The sequence below is a fragment of the Phaenicophaeus curvirostris genome, chromosome 21, assembly GCF_032191515.1.
Source record: "Phaenicophaeus curvirostris isolate KB17595 chromosome 21, BPBGC_Pcur_1.0, whole genome shotgun sequence".
Taxonomy (NCBI): Eukaryota; Metazoa; Chordata; class Aves; order Cuculiformes; family Cuculidae; genus Phaenicophaeus; species Phaenicophaeus curvirostris.
In genome coordinates this window covers 8,708,305-8,725,714 of record NC_091412.1, presented here as the reverse complement: position 1 = coordinate 8,725,714, position 17,410 = coordinate 8,708,305, and the positions used below count along the sequence as shown (strand labels likewise).

General features: G+C 48.5%; 1 protein-coding gene across 6 annotated transcripts in view; it reads left to right on the top strand.

Annotated features, from left to right (window-relative positions):
* The window catches only part of RPH3AL (rabphilin 3A like (without C2 domains)), a 45,707-nt gene extending 36,240 nt beyond the window's left edge, over positions 1–9,467 (top strand). For all 6 annotated transcript variants that reach the window (XM_069874296.1, XM_069874294.1, XM_069874293.1 and 3 more), the window contains one exon: positions 6,606–9,467. In XM_069874296.1, the coding sequence (XP_069730397.1) occupies positions 6,606–6,634 (29 nt within the window). In that variant the 3' untranslated portion in view covers positions 6,635–9,467. The remainder of the gene's footprint in view (positions 1–6,605) is intronic.
* Positions 9,468–17,410: the final 7,943 nt, after the last annotated feature.

Below are 17,410 nucleotides of genomic sequence, written 5' to 3'. Positions count from 1 at the left end.
ACTGAGGCAAAGCAGAAGTGCAGCAGCTTTATGAGGCTGAATAGAAGTTTTCCTAGTGTTAGATGGCTCTTAAAGCCAAGCGTGGCTCTTCCCAGAACTCTGCAGTGCAAAAAAAAAGGACACTTTTCCCTCTTCAACAACCTTGGAACAATTAAGTAACTGTGAGAGCAGAGGCTGCTATCACATCTGATCTGGAGCAGCTGAAAGAGATGCAAATGTGTTCTCTCTGCGGTTCCTGTTAATCTATTCAATAACCCCTTAAGTTAGCGTTTAGCGCTGCTCCCTCCAGAGCGTTCCTGCCGCCCTGTGAACTGCCACTCCTTTGTTCCTGAGCCTGTTTTGTGCTGTGCATGCTGAGGCGTAAATTGGATTAGAGGGAGCAGGTTTATCCTTTAGTGAAACATAGAGTCATAGACCCCCCTCTCCACGCTTCCAGCTAGAAATAGCTGGCATAAAATTTTCTCCACTCTTCCCTCCCTCCCCAAGTTTCAGAAATCAAGTTTTCTTGAATCTTAGTTTTCACAAAGCAAACCAGATGTGTGATACTTCTGCCCTGTCCCTGACCGTCCTCTCTCTGGATTATGGTGCTACCCAGACTGTGTTTATTTTAAGCCCCTGTTGGCTGTGGCATCCAGAAACAGTGGATTCCCAGTGTGTGTTGGCTCTGCAGCCTGCTGGAGCGGAGCAGCAGGTAGTTCTGCTGGATTGAAGAGGGTGGATACCGAGTGTGACCCCCTGGGTGCTGCTCGTGCTTCTGTTCCTACCTTGCCGTGCAGAAATTTGGATGTGCGCACACCTGGATGGTGCGTTTGTACAGCACAAAGTGCTTTGGAGCTTTCCTACCTGCTGTTTGAGCTAGCTACAACGTGGCCATGACAGTGCAAGCAATATCTCACAGGCAGAAAATGCCTTTTTCTTGCTAAAAACCTTATGTGCAAAGCTTGGCACAAGGGGTCCACGCTTTCCAGTGGGATTTCTCCTTGCTGGTCGAAGAAGAGCTAAAAGTGACAAGCAGCATGGACATATATTAAAGCAAAGAAAACTATAGCGGACTCTTGAGCCCAGTTAAAACAGTCTCTGAGAAGTAGAGAGGATCCTGCTAATGAAAAGGTTAAGCCAGTCTGGCTGACTCGAGAATATCTGTAAAGACCATTATTATGTCTGGCTTCATTTATTTTGTAGTCTTCCTGTGGAAGGGGCTGCTTTGTTCAGACATGGTGCTTGCTGCCTTGGTTCCGCAGCCCCCAGGCCTGAGAGAAGGTAGGAGGGAGACATCAGCGAGTATTTCTGCTCCCATGTGCTGGAGGGGAATGGGGCTGGTGGTGGCTGCAGTTGGCAGGCACAGGCTTGGGAACTGATGGAGGGTGGCAGCAGGCAGGGTTCTCTCTGTCATGTCACTTCAGGGAACCAGCCAAGCGTCCTCCTGGGCTACGGAACTGCTGTGGGCTCGCAGGGAGATCGGTGGCACAGGCTGAGATGCTCTCTCCCTCTGAGATCTGTGGCCGCAGAAGATGGGGGAGGGTGGACACAGAGCAGCTGGCCTGTCTTCAAGCCTGCCCTAAAGTGCTGGCATTGGACCTCATACTCCTTTCTGCAACACGGATGCTGGTGAGGGCTGGTGTGGCAGTATTGGAGACTCTACCAAAGGTCTCTGCAAGGAGGCAAAGCTGGAGCCTCAGCAGCACACGACATGCCCGTGTTGTGTTTGCCGCAGCTGTATACTCTGTTCCACAGCGTGGGTCATCTTGAGCACTTTAAAGTGGAGAGGAGAGAGGAAAAGTGAATTTCTTTTCCCTCTGACGTGTTTAGGAAGTGGTCTTACATCTGTGCAGTGAGTAAGCAGCAGGGGTAAGCACGGTTGACGTTCGTTTGCTCTCAGAGCAGTTAACGTGCTCAGCTGGAGAGATGCTGCTACAATGTGATCTGTGCAGGGAACTATTGGCAATCACGATCCCTTCTGTATGAAGTTAGTAATTAGCACTGTGCTGCGATATGAACACGTGGGGCCTGGTGTTCTGAGCAGCTCTATGGCAGGTGGTTTCTGCAGATTGGACATCCAGGAGGCTGTAATACTGAATGCGTAGCCAGCAGCCTGGCAAGAGCAGGAAATAAAGAGAAGGGCAGAACCAGTGCTCTAGTCCCTTAGGAAGTGTCCTGCTGTCCAAAAGGGTTTGGAACCAGCTGCCCAAGGCAGTGGTGGAGTCACCTTCCTTGGAGGAGTTCAAAAAGTGTGTGGCCATGGCAGTTTGGGACATGGTTTATTAGACACGGTGGTGTTGGGCTGATGGTTGGACTGGATGAGCTTAGAGGTCTTTTCCAACCTTAATGATTCTCTCTGCTCTGAAATGCTTGAGGTCTGGGGCATGGGAATGCTGGGAGCCTCGGGGCAGGTGGCAGTGCCTCTCCCCATCTTTATTTAGGTCAGAGCTTCATCTGTCTTTGAGGGGCTTTACACCATGGGTCCCTCTGGATGCCACTATTTGTCAAAAGCAGATGCTGCTCCTATTCATCTCTTCAGAGAGTAGAGGAGGTGAAAGGTGCTGTATGTCAGAACAGGCAAAAGTCTTTGCTGCATCTCCCTGCCTGTGGGACCATTGGTGTGTTCTGCTCTGACACAAAAGCAGAGCAAGGGGCAAAGATCCTTTCTCATTTGAATTGCTGATCCTTGGCTGCAGAATGGGGCATGAAAGGGAGATTTTGCTATAGCTTTCTGAAAGGCTCTGCAACTTTATAACACTGTGTTGGGAGCGATTTTTTCTTCATATTAGCACCTCAGGTGTTGTTGTACCGACGACTTTTTCGCTTCTTTTTCTCACCTCTGCTCTTATTTTGCTTTCAAGTGCGACTTTGCAGAACACTTTAGCACCCTTAAATCCCAGGCCACAGCCAGAAGAGGGAATTAGGGGGTGGTACTGCAAATGCAGCTGCTTTCATAGTCTTTACCTCTTTAAGCCTGGAGGCCAAGATGACAGCATGGTCCTGCAGCTAAGGGAAAACAAGCAGCTATTAAGGTTTCCAGCGTGTTGCTCCAACTCCGGCTGGGGTTTGGTGAGGCAGATAATGAAGCCTGGGGTTTGTCATAAAATGACTCATTGTCAGAGCTGCATTGGGATTTAGGCAACCTCAGCCCGTGAGCCAAAGTTGCAGGAGGCAGCGGTGAGTTGAGAGGCTGCCAGTTTTATTTTTCTTTTACCACCTGCTTTCAGACCTTTTCAAAAGCATCACTATCTGAGGGTCTGCTGTTTCTTCTGAAGCTCCAGTTCCTGGAGGTGCCCACTCTGACACGATAGCTGTTAAGAGGAAGGTCATGTGTTGGTTTTCCTGGAGAGTGTTTTATCCTAAAGAGAATGGAATTTACACAGAGGAAAAGAACACAATCCTCCTTTATCCCTTTGCTTGCCCCCAGCTAGGGAGGTGACTCACCTTATTCTGGCTGTATAGCTGATATATTAAAAGGTGCCTCAGTTAAAAAAGAGTGAAGTCCTCACTACTGTTAGCTATGACATTTTTGTTAAAGAAAGGCAATATTAAACAGAATTAAACAAAGAAATCATCGATATCTTACAGTGGTTTTCGTTAGCCCTTTTAACAGAGCTGACAACTTTGAGCTTGAGCCTGGCTGCTGCGTGGGGGAGTTAAGAGCAAAAGACATTTCACCTTGGATCAGTAGCAAGTTCTGCTTTGATGAGTCCCAGTTAATGGTGTCTCCAGTATCTTCAGAGGAACGGGTCAATTGTGTTCGGTAGTCTGTGGGTCATCTGAATAGCTTGGTGGTGGAGCTTGCTTGGAATGGGCTGTGGGGCTGGAGAAGGAGGTTTAAAGAGGAGGTTTGAGAAACAGACACAAGCTAATGAACGAGTGGCATACGTCTGAGTGCAAATCACAGTCTCCCCATCTCTGCTTGTTTGCCAATGTGTTGTCTAAATCATTAATACTTAAAGAGCAGTACAGCAGCTGGCAGTTAAACAGAGCCACGTTAAACAGTGGCATTGCTGAGTCTGGGAGCTGAGGCAATGATGGCAGTGCCTGATGCAGTATAAGAGACATTGGGGCTTGCAATCACAGGGTGAGACTGGCTGGAAGAACCTCCAGAGGTCAGCAGGGCCAGCCTGAACCATTCTCCCAGTGTGCTGAAGCTGCAGCTTCTGGGTACCTCCCTTCGGCTGCTTGCTTTGTAGCTGTCATGCTAGGAGAGACTGTGCAGAGCTGAGAAAAGGGCCTGGAGCTGAGAGAGATGGGCAGGAAATGCTGCTTCCAGCTCTCTCAGTTTGGGGAGATTTATGCCCTGTCTTTCAGGAATCGACTGGATTTAGAAATGAGGTGGTGTCACTCTTGCTGTGGCTCAGTGCGTCCCTGGCTGGGGTAGGCATCAACTTTTGCTCATAAATATGCAAGCTGTTAATACATGAGAATGGCTCTTTCTGCATTATTTTCATGGCAGGATATTCTCAGGGCATCTTTGAAGTTAAAGCATTAACTTCTTTTTTTTTTCCATCCCTTCTGTTTCTCAGATGTCTGGTTTGCTCCCTCAGGGATGATGAGGAGGTAACGTTTTGCTTCAGTACCTCTAGCTACTCCATTCCATGTAGGAAAAAAAAAATGGTCCTAACAGTAATTAGGCTGTGAATGGGATAGTAATTTCTCTAATGACTTTCTTCATGGCAGTCTTTGGGGAGGTGACTTTTGTTTTCCTGCATGTAGTGAGGAAGTTGTTTAAATGTTTTCAGACCACTCGCTCCCTTGTCTATGTGAGCCTGGTCTTCCAGGGCTGGTGTTACTGCAGGGCAGAATAGGTGGGCAACCGCGCAAGGGAGCTCACAACTCCTGCTCTTCCTCTCCCTTCAGCCTCTGCCCGCACTGAGGCACAGGATAGGAAGGAATCAGGGATCAGAGGTGGAAAAGAGACCCTTACCCACATACAGCCTCTCCCCTCCAAGCCTCTGCCTCCTGCACTGGCTGCCTCATCAATCTTTGGGCACCGTTGTTTGCCCCTCCTTTGCTGAAAGCTTGCTGACGCTGCCACAGGGTTGAGTTTTCCTCTTGCCAAGGAGGATGAGTTGTCCCTCTTGCACAGAGTGAAAAAATTGAACTGTGCCTTCATGGCTGAGAAGCTTTGAGCTGTCTCTGCCTCCTTGTATTGGTACTGCAGAGCACTGAATGGTCTTGCTTATTTATAAATAATACATGTCGTCGGGTAGTGACAGCATTAGGAAGTGATTCAGGGTTTGCATGTGAGATACGATACATTTGTAAATATGAACCTCACAAGCAGCCGAAGCCCCCTTCCATATTTAAGGAATTAAAATATTTTCGTCCTCAAGTGGTAGAATCAAAATATTTTCAGCTCTTTTGAGTCTGCCTTGAAGTTAAGTGAATAAAGGCTTGAGTACCTAAAAAATAAATTACTTTCACTATTTCTGTAATTCTTTATGGAGTTTTAAATTGAAGACTCTTTCCTTGAAAATAGAGGAATGACAAAGACTCATTCTCTTGCCTCTTTCACTCAATATATCTGGAAACAAGTCTGCTGCTGAAGATGAGACTCCTATTTTTGTGCCTTCTTTCACATTGCAGAGGTCTGTGCCTTGGTCTTTGATCAAACAGCCTGTCTGGCCTCCTGCCCCCACATCCTTAGACTTATTCTCTGCCCTTTGCAATACGTTTACTCCTTGCGCTTCCAACTTTCTATTGAGTGTTTTGCACAAAGCACTCAGGGCAATAACTGATGTAATCTTTCAAAACAAAACATAAAGAAAAGAGCATGGGAAGTCAGTAATCCAGAAGTTAAAAGTCTGGATTTTGGAGTCTTTGTAAACCTATTGAGAGGTTTTATGGCTCGGGAGGCTAGGTTTCAGCTGGGATGTTGGCCAGTAGCTGGTGGGAGGAATTTGCAGGACTCATTGTGCCTTGAATGGCAGAAAATGGAAACAGCCCCTGTCCTTTTGCCAGGACGTAACGTAATTTGTGCCCTTTTCAGTTCAGAGAAGAAGGAAAGGAGTTATTAAGACAGTGCTGGGTCAGTGCTATAAAGCTCTCTGCATTGCCAGCCCCACATTTCACCTCATGAGCCAGCAGACCCTGATTTTTGCCAGGTGTTGCTAAAGAGATGAGCTCAGGTTCACTTAGTTGACACGATCCAGAGTGCCTTCTGCAGCAGATCATTGCTGTCCTGTGCTTGTTCCCACCACAGGCAAGAAGATGTGGCTCCTGCCCACAGCCCAGGCACACAGAGGGCAGGAGGGGAATGTGGAGGATCTGCTCTGGGGCACATGGGTGCTGTCATCTGGTTTGGAAACCTCTGGGACCTGAGAGCTGGCTTTTTGTCTGAGTTGGTCTTTTGAGGGAAGCAAGTACCAGTGGACCAGTTCTAGCAGTACAATTCCTTTCTCCTTCTTTCCCCTGTCTTTTCTTTCTTTAATAAAGTTTAATGGGCCCTGACTGCTGACAGAGTGTGGGGTAATGATGCACAGACGTTCTCTTCATTATTATTTTTAGGAAGCTGTTAAAATGGCACTGAGCACGTAAAAGCAACATAAAATAACTTTGTCAAGTCTCTACCCTTCACTTCTTTCCAAACAAAACTTTTGTCTTTATGTATTTTGAAGGCAAACGGTGTGTCCACACCAGAAAATGATGCCGATGATGGTGAAGATGGAGCTGCTCTGCCTGGATCCGATGTTCAACCCATGCCCATTCCTGTAGACCTCACTCCACACAACAACTGCTGCTGATGGTGACTTTATGATGCTGGCTTTTGCACAGGCATTGGCAGCACAGTGGCATCTGGGAAAGCGCCTGCCTGTCCTCCCTTCCTCACTGACCTGGCTTATGGTTTGGTCTGGTTTCGGGGTGCTGTGCAGTGCTGCCATGGGGTCCAGACCTGTTCTTGAAAGGGGCGCACAAGGTATTCACTGGAGCTGCAGAAATGTATGCTACCTCTGCTATTCCTGGCTTGCCAAGCCCAACCCTGGGTGCAGCTCCTGGCCTCGCAATCCTGGCTTTGCAGTCTTCAGGAGAAAGGGAGATGCAGCCCTATGTCTGTGAAATGGGGTGTGAGAAGACTGCAGCCCTTCTACTGCTTCTCAGACCAGGGATTTATTTCCCTCTGTGAACCCCAAGGGTGAGATCGGGGCTCTGATTTGCATTTGACTCCCATGGGCCCAGGATGTCACCTCTGTGTATTTTGTCATCGTTGTTCTGGTTTGAGTTGGCCTGAGTTTGGTGGGGGGGCGTCCTGAATCGGCTGGTGAAGCTGTGCTCCCGTTCACGTCCACTGAGGTCTCTTTCTGTGATGGTGCTTTCTGCTCAGGGAGACACTTCAGTCAGTAAAGAAACACTTGAGGAAGTTTGCTATGAATTTTTCTATCCTGCTGGCTGTGCGCTGGCCTGTGTGTCCTGCGGTGAGAGCGATGCCTTGGTGGTGAGGGCATGGGCAGTATATGTGTGCTGCAGCTCCTGGTGGGAGAACATCCACTGCCCCATGGCCCAGCTGGCTGCCTTTGCCTACCCAAACCAGATAAAAGCTTTCAATACTTCATCTTGTTAAGCTTTGTGGGGTTCTCTTCCCACATGCACACCTCATCAGCTCCTACTTGAGCTGGGGCCTTTGTTTTACCTTTTTCCTGCAAGCCTTGAGGATCTGGCTGACTGATGGTGTCATCATGAGTCAGGCTGCAGAAAGCTGCCTGCCCTGTTCCTGCTTATTCTCTGGGATGGACTATTTTCCTCCAAGGCCTGATGAGAAAATCAAATTACCTGACATCTGTAGAGCAATTAGATCTTTGAAGGCCTGAACAAAACCCACACAAGTAGGAGTCTGTGGATTTTTATTAAATGCTTTGGATCTGACCTGTCTTTTGCTGAAGAAACAAAGTATTCCAAAAAGTTCCCTCTGAAATCATAGATTTAAAGGCAATTTGTGCCTGTTAATGTCAGCCTTTTCCCTTGGTTATTACTCTTCTGTTCTCCTTTGCTGCGGGGTGCTTTGTGTGCGTGTAGTATACGGTCTTACAAATGGCTGCAGTATGAAGATAAATGAGATTGGGTGCTGGAACACTCTAGCAGGAGATCGGAAATCTATCTTTGACTTTCTTTTTAAATTAACATGGTCCAACAGAGAACCATTCCCTTACTGCTGTTCCGGTTAACGCGCTATGGCAAGTTGCTGGGAAAATCCTTCCAGCTCTTCCTCCGTGACCTGTTTCTGCCCTTTTAAAAATGAAAACAAAACCTTTTAATGATGTGGACTCTTTGAGATGGTGTAAAGAGAAACCGCTGGACATGGGCTTCACAACATCGGTGTTGGAAAGAGTAAAGGGTGAGGCTGTTCTCCACTGAATGATGCTTTATGTCATGGCCTGTGTTTTTTAGACCTGGCCATTGAGACTTGACCGGCTGCATCTCTAATCAACATTATTAGCTGTTTCTGAAAAGGGAAATCCAAAAGTCAGCTTTTGCTGAAATGCCTGTATGATTTCATGGCTGGAGTCATGCTGTTCTTCTGAGAGCTGTAGGGTCTTCAATTTCAATTGTTTTGCCACCAAAACGTCCAGTCTTGCCTTGGAGCTTTTGACAGTCCTACTGAGAGTGTCTTGCCCGCGCTGTCATTACCGCAGTGCCTCAGCCAGCCTGGCCTGCCAGCCTGAGTTAATTCTATCGAAGAAGGAAAAAAAGACTTTTAAAAACTTACTCCATTTTCTTTAAACCTGTTACTTTGTCATCAAAAACTTCGCACTGAGTTGGAAAGAGTTCTTAAAATTGAGGATGTAATTTCTAACTCTTGCTGTGTTTCTCATGTTTCATTCCTGGGCAGAGCTGGCAGGTCAATCATGTTTTCATCCCCACCCTCTCTTCTCAGGGCCGTTTACCACTGTGAGTTGCCAGCTCTGCCCAGGAACACAGTAGTCCTTACCGGCTTGCTGTGCCACGTTGAGGCATGAGTTTGATTTTTAACTGAGAGTAGGTTTATAAAACACTAACGGAGAAAAATTTGGGACTGCTTTGGTGCCAGTGAGACTGGAAACCTTTTTTTTTCTTACTTCCGTATTCTACTTCCATGGAACAATTCCACCTGAGTTTGAATCAGAACCATTTGGTCGTCTATGGAAAGACTCCAGTTGGGTGGAGGGAAGGATGTAGAGAATGCAATCTCCCACATATGAATATGATAGAGGAACATCCATAGCTCTGTGCACATATTTACTGTTAAAGACCATTTTTCTCTCTGTTGCTTCTCAGTTGTCTTTTGTAGCTTTGGTTGGAGTATTATCTGAAACCTGTAGCAGTCAACTGCTGTTTTTGTTGGCTTAAGGTGGGCAAGAATGGCTCAGTGAATAGTGCTCAGTCTGCTCTGGTCGTTTGTGTTTCTTTTATTATTTTGTTGTTCTTTTTTCCATCCCTTACAACTTTTATGCAGTGTTTTACTACTGGAAACAATAAAGCTTTGGCTCAGTAACAAATGCTTGCCATTCTTGAAACAGTAAAAAGTTTTTTTTTCCATTCCCAGGTTGCAAATACTTTCCAAGTCCTTGGTCTGCCTCCAGGGAGGAGAGAAAATAATCCAGCCAGTGGAATTGTGACTCACGTGGCTGGAACGTAACTGAATTCTGCACTTGATACTCATCTTTCGTCTTACCCCTCTTTGGTACCTTGAGCTACCTGTGGCAGGGGGGCACAGGTCTGCTTCTCAGCCCCTCCGTGAAAGGTTTTCCATGTTGTAACCATTAAGCATAAAGCAGCAGGGCTTGTCATTCTGTCAAGTGCTGTCCCCGTGGCTTCTGAAGTCTTGTCAGACCTCTGGTTTGACAGTTGGGGTCCATTAGCTTTGCCTACAGAGAAGCCTCTCTGCATTGTTCCCCGAGCGTGTGCAGTCCTGGCTGCTCTGTGTTTCCTTCCACTTGGCATTCAGCTTCAAGGTTTCAAATGGCTTTTTAATCTGTTTTTGCTTTTCTCATTTTAAAAGCGCCTCCATAATTGCTGTTGGGATTGTTTTGCTGGGGAACTGCCATTAGTCCAAGGATGGAGTGTGTCAAGGACTAACCACCTCTTATGTTGTTCCTTCCCTCCTCCGCTTGCCATGACAACAACTCATATATGAGAAAGTCGACTGCGAGATCTCTCCGAGTCAAAACCACTGGCCATGAATTGCCAAGTTTCCATGTTTGCTTTTTACAGGTGTAGTTTGAGGAGAGAGTGGATGCTTTCTCCGTGGGAACAGTGTGCAGCAGTTCCATGTAGCTGAAGCCAAGGGTCTTCTAGCTGGTGTTTAGACCATGTGTTTCTGGCCATTACTGAATCGGACTGTGAAGGCCCTGGGCTATCAGCTGGAGGGTTTGGACAGTGACCCAAAATGGTAGATTTACTTGCAGATAGCTGAAGTTTATTTGTAAAATACAGCTCAGCAGCAGTTGCTCTGCTCTCCTCCTCCCTACCCCTCCTAGAAGATGTTTCCTTCCAGGGAAGTTGGCAGTGATGTCTCACTGGACCACCTCTTTCATTTATTCCTGCCACTGCTCCCATCACTTTGTTCTTCTCCGCAATGGATAGTGCTCTTCGGATCGTAGTGCCTTGTTTCCACAGATGGGTGTGATTGAAGGAAGAGTTTGGGGAAGTTCTTTTGAAGGGCTGACACTGCAATCAAATCATGAGACTTTCAGCAGGTGCAAGATGGCAGAGGGCAGGTAAGCATCTTGTGGCAAACTTATCTTGAACTGCTCATTCAAATTCTTTCCTGACCATTGCTTCTTATTAGCAGTATATTCAGGTAGCACTAGAAATGCCTGTGATGCTTGAGAGGCAAGAGATGAGTATCTTGCTGTGTAGCTCCGTGGCAGTGCAGACGGGAACACGATGCGTGCTGCCTGCCGTTGATTGTGCGGCAGCGCATACAGGCAGCTGCACGCACATCCTCGAACGTCCCTGCCTTGCGCCTCTCTCCCTGTGGGAAGATTTCCTCTCATCTTCACAGCAAAACATGAAAGGAGGCAGCCCAGCCCCATGGCTGGTGTTGTGTGCTGTTGCTGGCCTGTGACCCACTGCCGAGCGGTCCCTGGAGATGTCTGCGCACACCCAAGGGTTCTGCTCTCATCAGTGCATGGGAGCTGCTCCTTTGAGGGGTGGATGCAAATCCCTGAGATGCAGAGGGCTGTACACGTGCACCTCTGTGCTCTGCAGAGGTGAATGTGGGTTTGTTTGAAGACATCATTTGCATTTCTTTTTCCTTCCACCAGTTTCTGTCTGGCCCTGGAAACTAATATCTTGGTGGGATTGTTTTTCTTGTTTTCCCTCTCTGGAATGAATGGCTCTATATGATGTATCCATGTTTTGCCAGGAAAGATGGATTGGGGTTTTAAAGTATTTTTATTGTGGACTGGATCAGTTTAACAGCAACTGGTATGTCCTGAGCCCTCTCTGAGCCGCCAGGATATGCTGTTTCCTCCCAGGTGCTTCCCTGTGACTCCTTAGTTGACCAAATGCAGCAAACAGGCGTCAGCGCCTCCCTTTCTCATCAACCCTCCTGCCAGCCTAATCACCGTAGGCAGTTATTATCTGGGGCTGGAGGCTCGCTGCTAATCAGGGCCTTATCAGGGCCATCTGGGCAAGGGGTGCTGGCAGAAACACCTTCTCCCTCCTGAGTGTGACTGACTCCTGCTTTCAGAGGAGGCTCTGACTAATGAACGCAGGACTGTAGAGGTTTTAATTGTTTGCAGTCATCCCCCTCTGCTCTAGCTGTCCTGTCCCAGCCCCTCACATGGGGGAGCTGCCCTGGCTCATTTTTGAGGGGCTGGATTTGGGAGATGGGTAGAGAGATCACATCTCCAAGATTGGTTCTTGTTTTGCAAGGCTGTGCTGCTTTGTAGTGACAGTGCTGCACAGCATCCCCCAGCTCTGTGCTGGAAATTCATTCTCATTCACCTCCCAAGGAGTCCCCAGACTGATGCATACCTGGCCCTGGATGGGGACAGCAGCTGGAGCACCGACAGCGGCTGAGCCCAGCATTATTTATCTTTCCTGCTGGTGAAGACAAGCTCAAGAGAAGAAGAAAAATCTCGGTGAACAGCTGAGCCCCACTGCAGGAGAGCAGGGGGCAGGATCTGGGCCCTGGGTAAGCAGTCATCAAGCCACTGATGGGACAGACCTTCATCTTCAAATGACACTCATGCAAAATTAAACTCCTCCAAGCAATCACACCATGGCCATTAAAATGGTGCCTTAGAGGACAGAAAAAATAAACTGTGAAAGGCAAATTAGGGATATAAATCTTTCTGGCTGTGTCTGGGAGGTACCTGTTTAATTAGCATCATTGAGCAGCCTTGATGTAGTAAGTGCTAGGTCGGAAACTTGCCAAATTCTCCTCATTTTGATAGCAGGTGACTTGTGTTCTGTTTGAATTTCCACCTTGTGATTGTTTTTCTGTACTTGCCAGAGTTGCTGTGGTGTCTGTAGCATGAGGAATTAGCTTGTTGTCACCTGGGCTAATCAGATGCCACTGCGCCAGGAGGGAGCTGCCCACACCATCCTGCCTGAGCCCTCTGCAGTCGTGGATCTTTGCACCTAAAGCCTAGGTGACTGCAAAGTTATTTCAACAATGTATTGTGGGGTGAAGTTAATGTGTTTAATCATGCTTTTTGGTTCTTGTCCTCCTGGGGTGCAAAGGTCTCTCGCCACATGGAAATTTTAAAAGAAGGGCTCTTCTCAGTGCTGCATTGGTTGAAGGCTGGGGAGGGAGGATGAGCTCCATTCCCTGCAGAGGACTCAGCCTCTGGGATACAAACCCAACGCCTCTCTGAGGGTTTGAACATGAGGTCTGCCCCATGTTGAAGGATGTTGAGGCTCTGGAGCGAGTCCAGAGAAGAGCAACGAAGCTGGGGAAGGGGCTGGAGAACAGGCCTTATGAGGAGCGGCTGAGAGAGCTGGGGGTGTTCAGCCTGGAGAAGAGGAGGCTGAGGGGAGACCTCATTGCTCTCTACAACTACCTGAAAGGAGGTTGTGGGGAGGAGGGAGCTGGGCTCTTCTCCCAAGGGACAGGGGACAAGACGAAAGGGAATGGCCTCAAGCTCCACCAGGGGCGGTTCAGGCTGGACATTAGGAAAAAAAATTTTCATGGAAAAGGTGATTGGTCCCTGGCAGAGGCTGCCCAGGGAGGGGGTTGAGTCCCCTTCCCTGGAGGGGTTTAAGGGACGGGTGGATGAGGTGCTAAGAGGCATGGTTTAGTGTTTGATAGGAATGGTTGGACTCGATGATCCGGTGAGTCTCTTCCAATCTGGTTATTCTATGATTCTGTGATTCTATGTCAGGTAGCAGTGAGCTGCTCATGCTTCTCTGTGTTGCTTTCAGGGCTCCTTGATGAGCCCTGGCTTGAGGTGCTGAGCCTGCACAGAGCCACACATGTCAGTCCTGTGTAAAGGATGATCCTCAGGGCACAGAGCAGCCTTCTGTCTTGTGTCTCCTCCTGCTCAGCTCTGCTGTGGGCTTTGGGGATTTGTGTGATGAATATCTCTGCTAGGATTTGGGGTAGGGAGTTACTGAGCCTTTGCTTTTATACCACCGCTGGGTATTCCAGTGCTCTGACGCTAATTGGTACCACTGTAACATGAATCTTTATAACCCTGATAATGTTAGTGAGTTATTGGATGCTTGGCCTGGACCTGCTTGGGAACTGCAGGCGAGATGTCCAGAGGTTCCGCCGTCTCCCAGGCGTGGTCTCGCTGGGTTTGCATCCTGCCTGTGTTCATTCTGGCAGCCGCTGTATCATGCTCTTTAGCAGATCTCTGTTGCTGACCTGTCACTGTGGGAGACCATGGGATTAGGATGATGGAGTGGTTGGAGAGGATAAACAATAATGATGCTACATCGGCACAGCCCAAACAATGCCTTTCTCTTTCATGTTTACTTTTTATGTCGGTTTGCTATTCAAGTGTAATAAGATCAGTGCAGATAATTTGTGTATTCACACAAAACATCATTTTCCCTCCTGTGCTCTACCAGCTGCACTGCAGTCGGAAAGGCAAATAGACACTTTCTTTTGCATGGTTATGAATGGGTGCATCTGTTTTGCGAAGATAGGGAAAGGAGGGAGACTGGAAAGGAAGGGAAGAAATCAGATGCAGCCTATTTCATTGCCTCTGTGGAGAGGGAAGCATACAGGAACCAGATTTTTGCAGCATGGGCTCAGTCCCACGCTGGTGTATTTAGGAGGGGGGCAAGACAGCAGCATGTGGGAAAGGCAGAGAAAGGGGTTTTGTTCAACAGGGGAGCAGCCCGTTGAAGCACAGCCACCCTGCAGCAGGGCAGGGATGCCAAAGGACCAGCTCCACCTTGATCAGGGTCTGCAAACCAGCATGCAAGGGCAGACAGAGCTGTGCATGGGTCTGGGTCCTGCTCCTCTGCCCAGGCTGCAGCCGTGAGAGCACAGCAGCCTGTTCCTGGCTCTGCCTCTGCTCTTGTAGTGCTGCCTTGCTTTGGCTCTGCGCAGGGCTTGTCTGGGAATACCGGGGCAAAGGTTGGAGCTGAGCTGAGCTGTGTTCATTCCTCAATAGCTGGAAATCTGGAAATCACAGCTGCCTTGCTCCCTGGGCTCTTTCCCTTCCTGTGCAAGGGGCAGCATCCCCCAGGCTCTGCCTGGCAGCCCTTGCTGGAGGACCAACATCCCCAGTGAAGGCAGGAGGAGGCGAAGGGCTAGAGGTCGTACTGCAGTGGACCTAATTGATTGGGGGTTTTTGCCTCCCTCCATTCTCTTTTCTGAGGCCCACTAGAGAGGCGAGGGGAGGGAGGAAATGGGGTTTAATTTTCTCCTGTTATCTGGTGCCTCCAGCTGCGAGGCATGCTGACAGCCCTGGGCTGATCAAACACTCGAGCAGCCTTGATTCAGCGTCCCATCTAGATGCTCATAAATAATGTAAGTGCTCTGCCCCTGCCTGAGCCCATATCCTGGCAGCCACGCACGAGCACGTTCCCTCCTGATGTTGCCATCATGTTGGGCTCCTGCCTTCATTGCTTGTGACACGGAGTCATTAGGCATTAGCAGTTGGCATTGGCACCTAATGACACAATCGTGCAAACGTGTCCTTCCTCCGAGCAGGATTTTTCAGCCAGAAATTCTGGTTCTCTCTTTGGGATGGGATCCCTCTGACCCCTCTGCCAAGTTTATTTCTATTTCTCATGCACTTTATGAGTTCAAAAAGCTCCAGGTATGGGAACCGAGCACCACTTCGGAGTGAAATACAACGCACTCTACTTTAAATAAAGGATAAAAGTTTACCAGAGCTACTGGGAGCTTCTCAGCTGCCTTCCAGCCAAAGGTCTTGACATGTGTTTTGCAAGTTAAAATGTCCTCATTTAATAACTTTGAGTGTTTAATGCAGAGGTGTGCTGAATGCCAGGCTTTGAAGCTCTATGAGGCGGGTGGCAGGGGTGGTGGGAGCCGTGCACAGCAGAGACAGGACTCGTTCTTCACCTTCCTCTGTGCCACAGCGACAGGGCTGGGCTCTGCTTCGCTGGGGAGGTGCCGTGCAGCCCAGCTAGCTGACCCGGCTGCAAAACAGTACAGGGGTTGAGCTGGGCACGGTGGGACTGAGAGCGAGGGTCCCCTGGGGTTGGATTCCCCAAGGTGAGCAGTGGCTTAGTGCTCTTTTCTTTCCAGTTTCTTCAGCTGCAGGAAGGGGCAAGAAATCAAGCAGATGTGGGTTGGTTTGGGTGACCAGACTCCAAAAATACCAGGTGATCTCATCTCAGTAGTGCTTGTATTTGCTTGGCAGCATCATTACCTGCACCAGCTGAGGGGAAAGAAGGCTGCTCCAGCTCACCACATCCCAGCAAACTTGCCACCCAGCTCCCGGCAGGATTTACTGCACTCATTGCCATTTATTGGCTTAATCCCAAGCGCAATTTGGGGTTTAGCTCTTTGTATCATGCAGGCCAGTGTTGGGAGGTAAGTCACTGTAATTTGCAAACCTTTAAGTGGTGGCAAGGCTTGTGGTTACTCCAAGTCTTGATGGAAATGGTTTGGACACTGGTGGGACGGTCCTTTTATCTGTTTTCTTTGGAAGGGGCGCAGCAGCAATTTCTGGGGCTGGAGATGCCCAGGGGGTGAATGTCACCTTTGGGTCCCTCCCAACACATAATTACCCGGCAACTGAAGGAGCTCAGTGACTCTCCTTGCAGCTCTACATTAGAGAAGCACTTTGGGGCATTTAGTCAGGCAGTTGCTCCTCTGTGTGCCTCTCACCGTGTAATTTTGTGGGTGGGCTATAGGACTCTGTGCTCAGATATTACTGCACTACATTAATGCTAGAGCAGGTTCTGCTGAGGAGGCCAGGAGGGAACACTGCTTATTTCTTACAGCTGTATAAATCTGTGGTTGCCATCAAATTGTTGCAATGCGGCTTTGAAGGGGGTTTTGCCTTTTGGTGGTCAGTGGTTGCAGTGTCCGTATTTCTGTGTTAAGAAATCAGGTATCAGGTAATTGAATCTCTCTGCGTCTTCCTGTAAAATCAAATAATTTAATCAAAGATCATGTGGTTTGTTGTTCTTTTTTTTTAAAAAAAGAGAGAAAATAATTCATTTTGGGTTCCCTTTATTGGCCTCTTAAATTCCAAGCTTTGCAGTCTGCTAGGAGTGTTTTACTGAGCTCTTTTCACAGCTGTGAGTAGGATGGACTTAACTGCTCCTTACCCTGGGACCTGGGAGCTGTGCTCTCTGGAGGCAGCAAGGGTCCGTGGGGATTGCGAAGGCGACAGTGTTAGCCTGGGTGTCCCTGAGGCTGAGGTTGTGTTGGTCCTGACCCCTGCAACGGGGCATGTCTATCCCAGACGAGCTATAATCTGTCTAAGACCCTGAGGAAGACAAATGTTGCTGTGTTGTCGTTATTGGAGCAGTCTAGGATTGTGCCTGGCAGCAGGAGATGATCCCTGGGGTTGAGCTGCCAATGGCCATGACTGGTCACCCAGAAAGATGCTGAGGATGCAGTTGGATGAGCCTCATTGGGATGCAAATGGATGGAAATTGATGTAAACATATGTCTTGGTGCAGGTAGCAGCTCATGCCCAAATTATGCAAATGTTCTAATCCAATAATGCTAATGTCATGATTATCCAGCAACACGATGTTCATTAATATGGTTCCGTGGCTCTTACACCCATCACTGTCAACATGATTACGCTGAGGCAGACACTTGCAGCATCTCTGGCAAGTGATGCCGGTCTGGGGAGGGAAGGATGAGGCCGGGAAGGACCGTTCATCTTCCTGGTGAGGACTGGAGGTGCCACATGTCCTGGGGAGTCCTTTCCACGTGCCACCTGGCTGCCGTGCTCTCCTTGGGAGGCCTTTCCTCCCAGAAGGAGACTCAGGGCAGATTTCACAGTCCCCAAAAGCCTGCAGAGTAGCTAAACTAGCATTTCTTAATATCCCTTGC